The 14,317-nt window shown below is 40.9% G+C and overlaps 1 protein-coding gene across 29 annotated transcripts in view; it reads right to left on the bottom strand.

Annotated features, from left to right (window-relative positions):
* Positions 1-14,317, bottom strand: part of MAGI1 (membrane associated guanylate kinase, WW and PDZ domain containing 1) — a 336,557-nt gene that overhangs the window by 161,607 nt on the left and 160,633 nt on the right. For all 29 annotated transcript variants that reach the window (XM_041464827.1, XM_041464836.1, XM_041464887.1 and 26 more), the window contains exon 2: positions 7,932-8,048. In XM_041464827.1, coding sequence (XP_041320761.1) covers positions 7,932-8,048 — 117 coding nt within the window. The remainder of the gene's footprint in view (positions 1-7,931; positions 8,049-14,317) is intronic.

Below are 14,317 nucleotides of genomic sequence, written 5' to 3'. Positions count from 1 at the left end.
ACAGATGTATTCCCTCTTAAATCACTAATTAAGAGCAGTCTGGGACATTAACAAAGCCCTTTAAAGGGAATTCAGAGAACTAGTGTCCCCCTTAAATAAATCTGTTCTGGCAATGACCCAGGAATCTTGACTTCATGACTCAAAGCTCTAATTATTCAAGAGAACATCATAAAAAAAGGACACATCTAGACTGTTAAGACTAATAAGAAAGATTTATTTTTCCTTCAATAGGGGTGGAAATACAAATATTTGCTCTATTTTTTTCTACCATCTTATTCACTTGGGGTGGGGGGAAGGAAATCAGTGAAGATGAATTTACAGAGTTATTCCCAGTAAAGGTACTGGGTATGACTCTCCCCAAAGAAAACCAGCTAGCAGAATCTAAACAGCTCTATAAATTATTCCATGGCTAATCTCCTCTCTGCTGAAATAAAGACAAAAAGGATTTAGAGGACAAATACAGCATGCTTGATGTGAGGAAGCATGTAATGTTAAAAAAGGATAGCTGTTTGAAGATGAAATGTGACAACTCTGCATGCCCATCAAACCATCAGGAGCTGGCATCTGCCACTGCCCCCCTGGGCTCAGGGACTGCCAAGGTAGCAGGACGTGGGACTGGGAATCACACAGGAAATCCTCCTCTACAATCCCACTGGGTTAGCTGGTATCACACTGGGCCAGAAGAATCTCAAATAAATGTGACTTTACAGGTGTTCCTTTTTAAACACTGACATCTTTGATGGAAAGCACAGGAGTTTTGTAACAGTGAAACCACCAGCACGGCCAAGCACAAACATACCTACACAGTGATGGGTGCTTTCTGCAGGGAGTTAATCATGAAATACCAAATGTGAGTGGAAAAGCAGGTTAAAGAACAGCTACACATTTAATTTTACCTCATTTTAAAACAATTCTTTTGCTGGAACACTCATTCTTTTGCTTTGTAGCGCAATCAATACACTGAAACCCTTGAACAGATGCATGGTGATAGCTGAAAAGAAATCAAACTGCCTAGAAATCTAAAGCTGTGGCACTGCAGCCATCACCAAAGATCTAACCAGGACCCTGGGACCTGATTAGATACCATATTAGATATCATATGAAAAAGTATGGCAGGACAGAGGCAGTTTTGAAGTAAATAATGTGGGGTAGTTCATCTGCACCCCTTTACCTCCAAAGAGCAGTAGCTGCTCCCAGGTCTGACTCACTCTCTGCTCTCCCAGAGACCCTCACCTTGGAAGCCTTTATGTTTTAAAACAAATGCACAGGCATTGTTTGCACTGCACCTAAATATCCACTGGCAGCTGCTCTGCCAGAGCACAAAGCAACTGCAATGGAAAACCTGCAAAATTAAGTACACTGGGGAGTAACAAAGAAAACAAAGAAAGCTGGCCCTGTAATCTCTTCCCACACTCCTTACCCAAATCTCCTTTGGCAAGTGCCATGGGAGAGCATCTAGGGCTGAGCTCCTCTGCTTTGTACTGTTCTCTGGTGCCTCCTGCAATTCCAACTGGGTGTACAGAGAAACACAAAAAAGCTATTCCTCACAAACGGGGAAGCAGATGGAGCAATATTTGCCATCATAAGTGCTTTTCTTTATTTCCAAAATTAAAAAAACAAAACAAACAAACCCACCCCCAAACAATAGTTTTGCTGGCACAAAACGTGCTATTGATCTAGAAGGACAGACCAGATGGGAGAAAGGTCCTGAAGTCTTCTAGATTAAACAAAAATGATTGTCTATAGAAAGGAATTAAACTACAGAAATATTGGTCCTGTTGCTCAGAATAGGGCATTTTTCTCTCTTTTAAAAGTGAAAACACACCCGGTTCACTAATTAGTGAATGAATTATATCATTGAAAACTGCAGGGGACACTGCTGCAATTTGGCACTCCCTGGAACACAGGTATAAGGATTTTCTAAAGCCAGTGGTGGTACTCAGGATACAGTTCCTGGTGAAACCAGGAAAAATCAAATGTATGTACACTAGCTGGCATGGAAATATATCTAATTTTATACAGAGTTAGATTTACTCACAAGCAATTATTCATAAGAAAAATTATTTTTACATACTGCTGGTATCCATATGCTGCAACCCAGTGATAATGGCACTATTTTAAAAGTAATTAAAACTTTTTTCCTAACATAAATCTTGTAAAAAAATTAATTATTTTTATGTGATAGAAAAAAGTCTGCTGCTCCTCACCTTATCAATGTGGGCCTTCAAATGAATATTTCATGGACCCTGCAACTATTTCTCATTATAAAAGCAGAATTACACCTCTAGGAAGGGAACTTCAACAAAAGGTACTTGGATAATAAATACAGCTGCAGGTCTGGAAAGCTTTTGAGAATTCAAAAACATTTGTGTACATAAACTGATGATTTATTGCCTGGGAAGAAAACTAATATACACTGTCTGTGATTCTGTTTATCCTTAATAAAAATTAGTAACAAAAATAACTTCGAAATTGTAACTCAAATATCCACACATGTAAAACCACATTCATTTGGAACATAAAGGTCTTTATGCACCACTTCAGCAATTTTTCCCAGTATACTGATACACTTTCATGCTCTCTATTCTAATGAAAAGAACCTTCTGTAAGCTGGTTTGCATATCCCTTTTATCAATTCATTCTGAAGTTCAGAAATACTTATGGGGGAGCCCAGAGCTATAGGACTTTATCCTGGGAAATCACCTGAGTCTGCACATTTGACAGGAGTTTCATCACACCCCAGCCCATTTAGTCCCACTAGTCCTCCCTTACCTGCAGATTATGTAGAAATGCACAGAACAGCTTATCCAGCTCCTGGAGAAACTAAACTGCCCTTTGGAAGTTCAATTATCCATGAAAATCTTGAATTCAGAGAATAAGCTTCAATGTGCAGTCTATAATCACGTCCTATCAAAACTGGTTTTTACTGGTTTTACTTTGAAAGGAGATTTCTCCTTTGCACCAGGAGATCACCTGGAATAGAGAAACTCTCAAACTTCCCACTGAAATGTGAGTGCTCAGGCCAGCCAGGTGCCTGAGTGTTGTTGGCTCTTTCCTGAGCCTCCTCACAGGTCACTCAACACTTACAACTATTGATTTTTATCCATTTCTTTCCATTTTGCTCCATGTTCCTCTATAAAACCAAGCACAACAGCTGGAGCTACTGTGCTGTAATTGAGGACAGGAACAGATCAAACTCTGGGAAGGTGAGAGAACAGACAGCAGGAATGAAAGTGGCAAATCTCTAACATTCAGATCTCCAGTCATTTAATCCCAGGACATGTACTTGTTTTGGGGAAGTCAATCAACTGTTGAATGATGACCTCCTGACATTTTAAAAGCCAATTTTGCGAAGAAAAGGGGAAAAATAAAAAGAATGCCATATAGTGTCTAGTCTGACTTAACTCTAGGCTAGTCACTGTCACCTTTTCATCTACCATCAAAAAGATCTTTCACCTTCCAGAGCTTTGCTTCTGAAGACTGCAGCCTGGCAAGGAAAGGGGTTGCACAGGACTGAAATAGGATTAGCTGTTATTTCAGTCATGTCTGCACCAGGTATACTGCTTTGGCAAGTAAACGTACAGACACCAGACCCACCACAGCTGCCTCTGCATGTCACACAGGACTGAAACAAGTGGAGAATCAAGTAAATGGAAAAAAAAAACCCAAAATCAAACAACATGCTGAGATAAGCTCTTATGGAAGTATCATCTTTCTGATTCCTCTTGATGCACTTTGAAAAGAAAACAGATGCCAGGTTGCTGAGTATAAGAAAGCAGGACAAATAGCCAGTACTGCATGTTTATATTAAACAGATATCCTCTGCCATCATTTCAAAAAGAGGAAGACAATCCTGTGTGTTCAGCCTTCTGTGAACAGTGGTTTGGGCAGGCTGCTGCATTAGCACCTTAAAGGAAGTTGCTATCACATATCTTTCCCAATAAACACTATTGCACAGGTATACCCTGAAGGGCTGATTGGAAACACCCATTTAATGGATATACTCTTACAGGAACTTCCAAATAATCACAAATTTCACTAGGTGAACCTTCACATACAACAATCCTGTTTGGAAAAGTCCTGCTCCTAGAAACACTCTGAAACCTAAAGCCAGAATGTCAACACACTGCATCACTGACCCTCAGCCTCCCCCAAATCACAGCAACTTCTGTGAGCACAGATGGACTCAAATGTGGCACAGGGTGCCCCAGCAAGATGCCTCACACAGTTGATAAACCTTCCCTCTTGCTCCCAAGTGTTTGGGCTGGAAAAACTGAGCTGGAGTAAGTGAAATCCACTGTAGAATTAAGGTGTGGACCAGGTCTTTGCATCAGTCAAAGCACTTCTGGCAGAGGCATGGCCAAGGGGTAATTATGGAATTGTTGCCACCTCACAATATAGTCCAAGCTCAATGGAGCCATGAACTACCCCAAAACAGAGCATTATTTCTGGTCATCTTCACTAGGCACACCAAAACACAGGGAAAATGTGGTACTTCAAATCAAAAGAAGGAAAAGGGATGGCTAGAGACTGGACCAACATAAAACTAACCTGGATGATGTATTGATGGGTTTTTGTCTAGTTTTGACAGTGGAAACTACATGGTAGGAAGGAAAACAATAATTCATCTGAACATCTATGAGAATAACTTTGCTCAAGTTTTAAAACCCTGATTTTTCTTAAGCAAAAGATAAAAATATTCCACAGTATAGGCTTGGGTGATGTTTACAATGAAATGAAAGCCTCAGGAAGAAAGTCAAGGGAGTAACAGCCCAGTGGTGGTCCATGTGAAGTAAAAGCTAAACTACACTAACTCTTCCAAAGATTTGTCCATTGTAGCATGACTTTATAACCACTTCTACACCATCCAAATATATGAATAGGTGCCCTGCCTCTCTTCCTTACTCTCTCCTTGTTCTAGCTCATGCTGCTGCTCAAGCTGTAAACTCAGAGGAGAATGCCCTGGGTCTGTAAATAAACCCGTGGGTTTGGTGTGATAGGAGCAGCAGAGCACTCGAGACTCACAACAACCAAACTTGGAGCCACCTGGAATCTTGTCACAGCTGTTGTTTACTACAGAGCCTTGCAGGAAAAAATCAGCTCAGTGGGGAGCTGAGGGGATGAGGGCTCGGGGGAAGTGTGCTGGAGGGGCAGACGGCACTGAGGAGCAGGGGAAGAATTCAGTTTGCAGAAATGTGTGTGTGGTTTGCCAACTTATTTCAACAATGCTTCACCTTTGGGTCCATTTCAAGGTCTCATTTGTTTATGATGGTTCACACATTTAGGGATCAAATCCCCTGATCTCTCAGAAAAGCATCCTGTGTCACCCAAACAGGCAAATGCTCGTATGGTCCCTGGGAGCTGACATCATCCCACTCATCCTCAAGGGTTCACCAGAAAACAAATGAAACTCTTAACCAACCCTCCTAAAGACAAAAATCTAAATGATGCTTAAGCAGCATGTCATTAACAAAATAATGAGGTTGAGCCAAACATCCTGCATCTTTCCTCCTTTCTGCTTGGCCTCTGTCTTCTACAAAAGCTGTCATGACTTCACAGGACGGGCACAGGGCTGAGTGGGAAACAGAAACATTCTGGGTTTTCTCACCCCCTGCACCAAACCAGTCAGGGCTGAATCACGTGCCTTGTCACCAGAATTTCTGGGCAGTAACTGGTTAACAGCACCTTTTGCATTTTGAATTTACTAATTATCACTTCATTTAGCCCTTATATTAGTGCAATAAAAAGCAGCTGTCAGGCCAAGCATGCTCAGTCCAAGTGACCTTGTGTTCTTGTTTGTGTTTATCACATAAGCATCAGGGAATTCCATTTTCAAAATACAAGGCTTCATAATCCATTAGCACTAGAGATTGGTCCATGGCTCTGGATTTACTGCTCACGTGTACCAAGGAATAAAAATATGAGCATACAGCCAGATTAATCTCCAGGCCTGTAAAGCATCCCAACCCACCATGCAGCAGTCTCTTTCCAAGCCACACACCAATATTAGCATCATTCTTAAAAGCTGCCATTAATGCCATCCCCAAAGTAAATGAAGCCAAAATTAAATGCTACCTGCTCAACAATTTAGAAAGTGTGGAGACACACAATAACTAACACCACTTCTCAGGTTTTCCACTTGTTTCATAAGTGAAACATAAGTACTGATGCTCTTATTAATACACCAACAACCCACATCTTCCCCAGCTATTTTGAAAAGGCAGGAATCACTTTCACTGCTCTTAATTTTAAATCAAAAGCAAGACCAAGCAGCTTAACTCACCATCAAGTTCGATAAATCAGATAAAAGAATCAATGGAAAGCATTTCAAAATGTAACCTTGGTAACGTGCAAAATGTTTCCCCAGAACTTACACTCATTTGCTTTATTTGCTGTTTTAGGAAATGAAATATCACACATAGGCAGAAGGGCATTAGTATCACAACACTGCATCTCCCAAGCCTAACACTGCACGAGCTCTCCTGGAAGCCACTTTTTGCAGTATGCCCTAAAAATCTGCAGCCTGCCAAGTTAGGTGATTGAAAAATAATCACATTTCACGTTGACAGAACGGCAAACGGAAGTGTTCAATAGTAAACAATAATCCATATTTATTCTTTATGTCCTTTTATGTTCTTTAAACATAATTTGTTTCTTGCTTTTCACTGATAAAACGAGCATAAACTCCATGGTGTTATAGCAGCATCTGCCAGTTGAAGAATCAACATTTGTCAGTGTTACCACTCAATTTTAACTGGTCTTACACAGCCCTCCTGCATGCAACACTTAGACTGAAAATGACTACTACTGTGTGCACCACTATGTGATATTTGTTGGCAAATACTGATTTTTGAGTTGCAACATAATTATTCAATATTTATATAAGTCTACCAGGATAAACAATCTCTGATTCACAACGAGACAGAAAACTTCAAATTATTTTGCTGCTTATTTCAGTACCCTATAACTAAGATGTTTACTTATTCCAGCCTGATCTAAAGGGCATATCATTATTTCCACAGCTCAGCCAAATTAAGCAAAAAAACCTTTTCCTTAGAAGAGTATCCCCTGCCACCTGGAGAATGTCAGACAGAGGTGCAACAAAGTAGGATCACTCTCCACTCTTCGTATGCCTTCCCAAAATGCCAAGGACAATCTCATTTTAGTAATTATTCTGACCTTCTAAGGACTACCATGCTCCAGAGTTTGTAGTTTTTTACCTGTTTTTTTTTTGTCTTTTTTTCAATTGGTTTGTTGGGGTTTTGTTTTTTTTTTTTTTTTTTTTGGTTTGGTTTGTTTGTTTGTTTGGGTTTTTTGGTCTTTTTTTTCTTGGCTTTTTGATTGGTTGGTTTTGTTTTGTTTTTTGTTTGAAGTTTTTTTGTTGTTGTTGTTGTGTATTGGGTAGGGGGGTTTTTTTGTTTGGTTTTTTTGAGTGAAAATGAGCATTTCTTTCTCAGCTTTGCTAACTCTTGTTCCTTATCTCCTACATGAATCAAGGATGACCTTCCAACAGTGGCAGATGCCTTCAACAATGGCACCCAGCCATAAAATGCTCTTCAATTCTACAAGTTAAACAAGCATCAGAAATTAAGTTCTGCTCAGGAAATAAAAATAGAAACCTCTTTTATATTCATAGGTTTTAAACCAATAAGCAACATTCACCATTCTGATATTAATATAGACTCTTTCTAAGCCAAGCAATCACCCCATGGCAGTTTTTTTTTAGGGCTTTTCTCCAAAGCAGGCATCACAAGGCTTGCATCACACCATCAACTGCTCCAAAAAGGTAATAAAAAAAAGCCTCATTCAGAGATGAATCATTTTCCTTTTCAACCCTATCTGCTGTCACACATGGAAGCCTGCCCAAAGTGAAAACAGTCTCCCCCAAAGCCGAAGGTGAGTCCTGCCCCAGGGCAGGGATTGTCACTTACAAGGCACAGCGTGGCGGTAAAGGTTGTCCCGGATGGTCTGCTGCAGGTCATGGTCTGGTGACCCCTTCTGAAACCTCTGGTTGAGGTAATGCCGCAGATCCTTGTTCAGTCTGCTTCCTGCAAGGCAAAAAACAGCCACTCGTTTATTTCTAAATGCACACAATTGCCATTTCCAGTTGAGGCAAATGGTAGATTTCCATTCAGAGCCCCCTAAATTATGGCATGCTGACTTTATGAGCAGAGGCTCATCTTCCTCTACAAATGGCTAATTACCAAAAATAACTTGCTGTAAACAAGAGGTCTCTCTTGTCTCATAATGCAACATTCTTCCTGTGGTGTTGAACAGATCATCATTCCTGTTTATCACTTATTTCTCTGAGCAAACGGAGACAGACGGATGACAGGAAAAAGAAGAAAAATAATAAAGGTATTACTTTTGTAAGTCTCTAGAGGGTGAGCAGGATGGAGAGACAGAAGGCAAAAGCTGCTCCCATTGGAGCTACTAATAAAGCCGAACATGGCAAAAAAATCAAACAAGTGCTAAACTTTCCACTGGTATCCATCCCAACATACAGCAGGAGTTACAAAAGTATTGACTTAAGAGCACCCAAAGTCCTTAAAAAATAATATTTAATGCTATTCACCTAAATCTGTTTATTTGCCTGCTCAGGTTTGAACACCTTCAGAAGTGTGAAAGAAGATAAAACAAAACAAAAGTAAAAAAGAACATACAAAAAAAAAAAAAAAAAAAAAAAAAAAAACAAAAAAAAAAAAAAAAAAGAAAAAGAAATGTAACTGTTAATGAACATTGCCAGTTGCTGAATACCAAACCCTTTTTTGTAGCAGAACATATGAACTACAGAAACTTAACGAAGTCTTTTCCCAAAAATATTTCCAAGTTTGGAATAACACTGACATTAATTTGACTGAAGAGCAAAACCAGGGATTGAAACTCTTCTGTTCTAAAATGAAAAGAAAAAAAACCCAAAAACCACTGGAAAATCTTCTGAGAAATGCAACCAGGATGATCAAAGCCTGGAGCAGCTGCCACACAAGGACCAAGAGAGGGATGCTGCAGCTTGTGGTGGACACCAGCCTCCAACATGCCCTGAGGCCACCTGGGCACAGCTTGCCTCTCCCAACACCAGGACTGGGAGACAGCAAGGAAAGCCAAACAAGAGCCTGGCTCAGAATCACCACAGACAGGAGTCCCCAGGCTGTGCAGCTCTCCCTGGAGAGATCTGTGGGGGCAGGAAGCTGATCCAGGAGGTTCAAGGGGAGATTCACTTGTAGGACAGACCCATTGGGGGCTGCAGAATCACAGAATGGTTTGGGTTGGAAGGGACCCTAAAGATGACCTTGTTGCCACACCTCTGCCACAGGCAGGGACACCTTCCAGTGGGCCAGGTGCTCAATGCCCCATCCAACCTGGCCTTGAAAAGAAGAGGGAAAAGGAAATTCCTTGAGCTTAAAATCAATTGCTGGTGGTTGGGAGACCCAGGAAAGAAGTGAGGGAATATCAAGTATCTTGCTCTTTTCCTTCCCTTTGCCAGGCATCTTATTTATGGCCCCAGCTGGAGCCAAAATGCTGGACTCCATGGACCTTGGGCTGAACCACTGCAGCTGTTTTCAGTCTTTTATCATTTGCATTATGATTTTTTTGATTCTGAGTATGTAATGCAGAGATCATCTCAATACATCTGGATACTGAATGCAGCCTCACAGTCACAGATTCCTGGCTGGAGCCTCGTGGAATCACTGCAGAGCAAATCAAAAATAATAATACTGCAATGGAGTGCAGTCAGACACGGGGTCTGAGAGGCAGAAGCAGCACCAGGCAAATGGTGAAATAAGAAAGAGTGCAGACTGTTACATGACTGTGGGCAGGATAAAACCACTGCAGCCCTGCAGCATTTTACCAGAAATGTTGGTTTAAAAACAAAACTAAACCCAAAATAGCCCTCAGTCTGAAGTGCTATGTCAAATTTTAAAAATAATGTTGTGACTTGTATTTAGATCCTCCTGACAGCTTTTTCTTTTAATTAAATCTCTTATTGAAGAAAAGAAGGCTCAGGCAGCAGGCCCAGATATTAACAAAAGGAAGTTTGTAAAGACCAAAATGTTCACTGAAGAAATGAAACAACAAAACTGAAATAATGGGAGATATAATTGGTTCAAAACACTTTCCTGAGTAACACCAGCAACACCCCTCACTCCCAGAGTGAATTATCAACCCATTTTCTAACAAATGGTCTCCAGTTATTGCACCATAAAATTTGTTTCCCACACAGGAGGCACTTGGAGGGTTTGGTAGACTTCTGGCTACAGTTTTTCAATATCAGAGCTGACTTTCCAAACTCCAGATGTTTGATTTCATACCACGTTGTTTTACTCCAGAGGGAGACTGGGCACAAAAAAGAGCTTCTGCTGAAATAATAAAGTAGTTCTTTATCTTTTAACTAAACAGTCCATATATTTCTTTGCACAAGAGAGAGTAAGGCAAGGTAGATTTTCATAGCAAAAAAAGGACAATTATGACAAACTGTTTGGGCATAATGCAAGGGCTTATTCCAGGCAAGAAATTAATGCACAGAACTGCATGTATCACATAAGTAAACTTTCTTCCAAAATACTGTGTGATCCCTGATTCAATGATTTATGTAACAATAATGTCTTGAGGTGAAAAAGCTCTGCTGAGCTAGGGCTTGTTTGACCACAGAATATATGCAATTTAATGATGATATCCTGCTTTTAGCTTCCCTCTGTGCCCATTCCATCTAGCATCTCAGTCTATTATGGCCCTGCTGGAAAGTTTGGTTATTTGGTTTATGCAGGAGCTGGGATTTCCCAGCTGAGTCACTGAAGCACTAGTTAAAAAGGCACTTGCAAAAACAGGGGCTGTAGCAACACTTACACTCACATAAGTGTCCCCTCTGGGGGCTCAGAGTGATGCTTATTTCTATTACATTTTTATTTTAGAAGAGAAGGAAGAAGAAAAAAAAAAAAAAGAGTCAAAAAGAAACCCAGCCCCCAAAAAGCTTGCTGAGCTACATTCCTGTTCCTAAATTCCAGGAGAGTCTTGACATAAATGAAGGCTTCTTGCAGCTCTGATGATCTCAGCTCAGCAGTCGCTGAGGCCACAAGCTGTGGGCACAGGCAGGTTCAGGAATTCCCTCCGCTGCATGGCAGGAGAAAATGAGCTAACACAGAAACTAACTCTACGTGGGAAGTTGCCAAAGGGATCCAGCCTGGAACATGTTGGATTTTTTACCATTTGTAATGCTTCCCTCGGCTCTGATCTCTTCCAAAAATCTCCCCTGAGCTGAGATGACACAGGCTTGACACTGGCTGTATTTAGAAGGTTCTAATGCTGCCCACAAGTTTATAAATTCTGCTGTACCCTTAGTCCAAAATGTATGCACCCACAACCTCTGAGAACCTGAAAAATATGCCAGTGACACTTCAGCAACCTCCTCTGTGCAAATCTTAGCAGCAAAATTCATTCTGCTCCTTGAGGGCATCGCTGGCTCGTGCAAACTCCCTCTGAGACCAAGCCTCACCTTTGATGGCTTCTGTCCATGCACAGCCACCACCTGGCCAAAAGATGGGCAGGTGCCCAGAACCACCTCATTTTATGCAAAAATCCTCCCCTTTCTAAAATATAATGAATTGTGCTCAAGAAAATACTTCCTTTAGAGAAGAGTTGCGTCAACCAAAAGTATATACTGGCCACCAAAATACTCTTCTGCTCTCATGGAGAGTGGATTTTACATTTACTCTTTCGAGATTCCTTATTTTCTTCTCTGCTAAAAGGATGTAAAAAGATCCAACAGCTATAATAGTGGAGGGACAGGAGATGCAACCCAGGAACAGCAGTTTCCAAAGCAGAGGATACAGGTCTGAAAACCCAGTGCTCTATTCTTCCTTTGTGCTGATCAGGATATGTTGGAAATTGTTTATTTGCACACAGAAAAATCACCTTGTTATTTCTGTAATGAAAATTAGGCTGATACATGTAGCTTAGATCATCAGACATGCAAAAAATGAAAAACTAACCAAAATTTATAGTTCACAAATAAGATGCTAAAAGATTTTTTTTTGGTGCTGTTGCAACAGTTTCCCTTTTTTCTCTGTTGAACAAAATCCATGCCCTTTTTTAATGTGAAGGTACAGTCAGAGAACCAACTTTTCACTGCTTCATTCCTCACAGTACTACTCCAAATCTGAGGTGCTTCCATCTTATTATTTCAATCCTTTGAATGAAACACAGGGCAAAATGGCTGGTTTAATCTATTCTTCTTAATTATCATACTGCAGAGTATGTCTATCACCCTCCCCAGCCATTACATGGTAACATCAGTTTGGTAGCAAAAAGGGGGAAACATCTCTCATAGAAAAAAAAAAAAAAAAAAAAAAAATTAGTGACATATGGTTTTCTGAGAAACAATGAACTGTCAGCAGCTTTTGTAGCCCAAAGTGTAACTTAGATGGGTTGTGATTAATGAAAACTATTGACTGTTTCGAAACACATTGCTCCCAAACCCACAATTCTGTCACACATTTGTCCTCCAACAGTTACCTGATGTAAAGCCACTAGGGAAGCTTTGCTTTGAACTGTGCTCTGACACTTGGTGCTAAAATTCCCAGCTTCTGCAGGAAGAAAGCCGCATGTGGGATCATCTAACACTGCCTTTGCTGCGTGAGAACATCACCTCTGGGAGAGCTCTCCCAGAGCAGCACAGACCTGGGGCTGAGAGCCTCCTGCCCCAGTGCCATGCTGCCTTCCAGCAGGGAAAGCAGACTGCACAAATGACCAAGCACAATCTGAATTTTTATCCCAAGAAAAAGCTGAGTGTGAACATGGTGGGGCTGCCAGCACCTTCCTGCCAGCTGGTGGATAGTCCATGCCAGCACTGTGCAATGTGTGTGTGTGTGTGTGCTCAAGATGTATATTAAACTCGTGCTTTACGCGTTTGGAAACTATCATTTGATAGTTTATGTTTCTGTTAATTACTGCAGCTGTTTGATCCCATTTCTGCTCGAGATGGTCCCAGATAATCCTGATCAACAGCCACACTCTGACAGAGCCTATAGATGCTCGTGCAAAGATGGGTCAGGGTCAGGCCTGGGACACTCTGGTCCCTGACCTATATTACACTCCTCTAAGCAGATTACACCAGTATATATTTTTTTGCTTTACCCTTCTTTAGAAAGGCAACCAATTGCTGCAGTCACAGTGACTGATAGCATCTGAACTAGAAAAATCTGTCTTCCATTCCTGAATTGCAGCAGAATCCCCCTTCTCCTGTCGGGATCTCTGTTTAAAGGTGTCTTTAGCAGAGGGATTCTCTCTGGTCAGACAAAGACCATTTCAAAACAACAGGGCCATGAAGCAAAGAAAGGTTAAAGGCCTCACTAAAGGGATAAAAGTGCAATAGAGTCATCTGGATTAAGACTCTCTCTCACCACCCTGATGTCTACAGTGAGAGGGAAGGATTCAATTTTTTAAAGACACAAAGGCTGCACATGTTGGATTTGCAGTATAAACCCCTGACTGTAACATACTGCCTTCTCTGAAGGTATTTAACTAATAAATTATCGTGGTTGGCAGGGTTTTTTGTAGCATACTGCCCATCATCTGAAGATCTCTCTCTGAAGGTATTTAACCAATAAATTATCGTGGTTGGCAGGGTTTTATTTCTGTGCTCAAAATGCAGAACTACAGATAACAGGGGAAAAAACCCTACAAAAACCAAGCCAAACAAAAAAATCCAAACCCTGCTCGTTTAGAGGCATGAGGAGAGAACTTGCAGCTCGTGTTTTCTAGAGCAGCAAGTGGACTTGCAGTGTCAGATAACTGGCACTACAGGCTGGGGGACTTCACTTGTGCTCCTGCTCTGCCCAGCAGAAGGTCCTCTACACAAACTCATCTATAATTGGAGCCAAAATAGCTCCCCCTAACTAGGAAGTGTGTTAACTAAGCTGGTTATAAATCTATTAACCCCGTGAAAACAACAGCCTATTTTTAAAAGAAATGTTAAAATAATCAGAATGTAACTCAAGACAAGTTTTCAATCTGTTGTTAAATCCTTATTATAAAGTGGGGTATAGACAGGGCTCCTGGGAAACAGGAGACATTCTTCAAACTTTTCCAACAGCAATGCCAGGGCATCACCACTCTCTCCTACTAAGACTTGCCATCAATTTTCCTCAAGTCCCATTGCAAAGGTGGCCCTGATACTCACACATATCTTCTGTTAATGCTTGGAGAGATTAATATTCTATTTCTGGGCAAATTAATAGAATAATTTTCAAGGTAAGGTCCAGGAGGCAGCAGTCCATCTTAGCAGGCTGAGTAGATTTTTATAATTTAACAAGACTGCACT

Source organism: Pyrgilauda ruficollis, unplaced genomic scaffold, assembly GCF_017590135.1.
Source record: "Pyrgilauda ruficollis isolate IOZ18807 unplaced genomic scaffold, ASM1759013v1 scaffold10, whole genome shotgun sequence".
NCBI lineage: Eukaryota > Metazoa > Chordata > Aves > Passeriformes > Passeridae > Pyrgilauda > Pyrgilauda ruficollis.
This window is presented reverse-complemented; position numbering and strand designations above follow the sequence as displayed.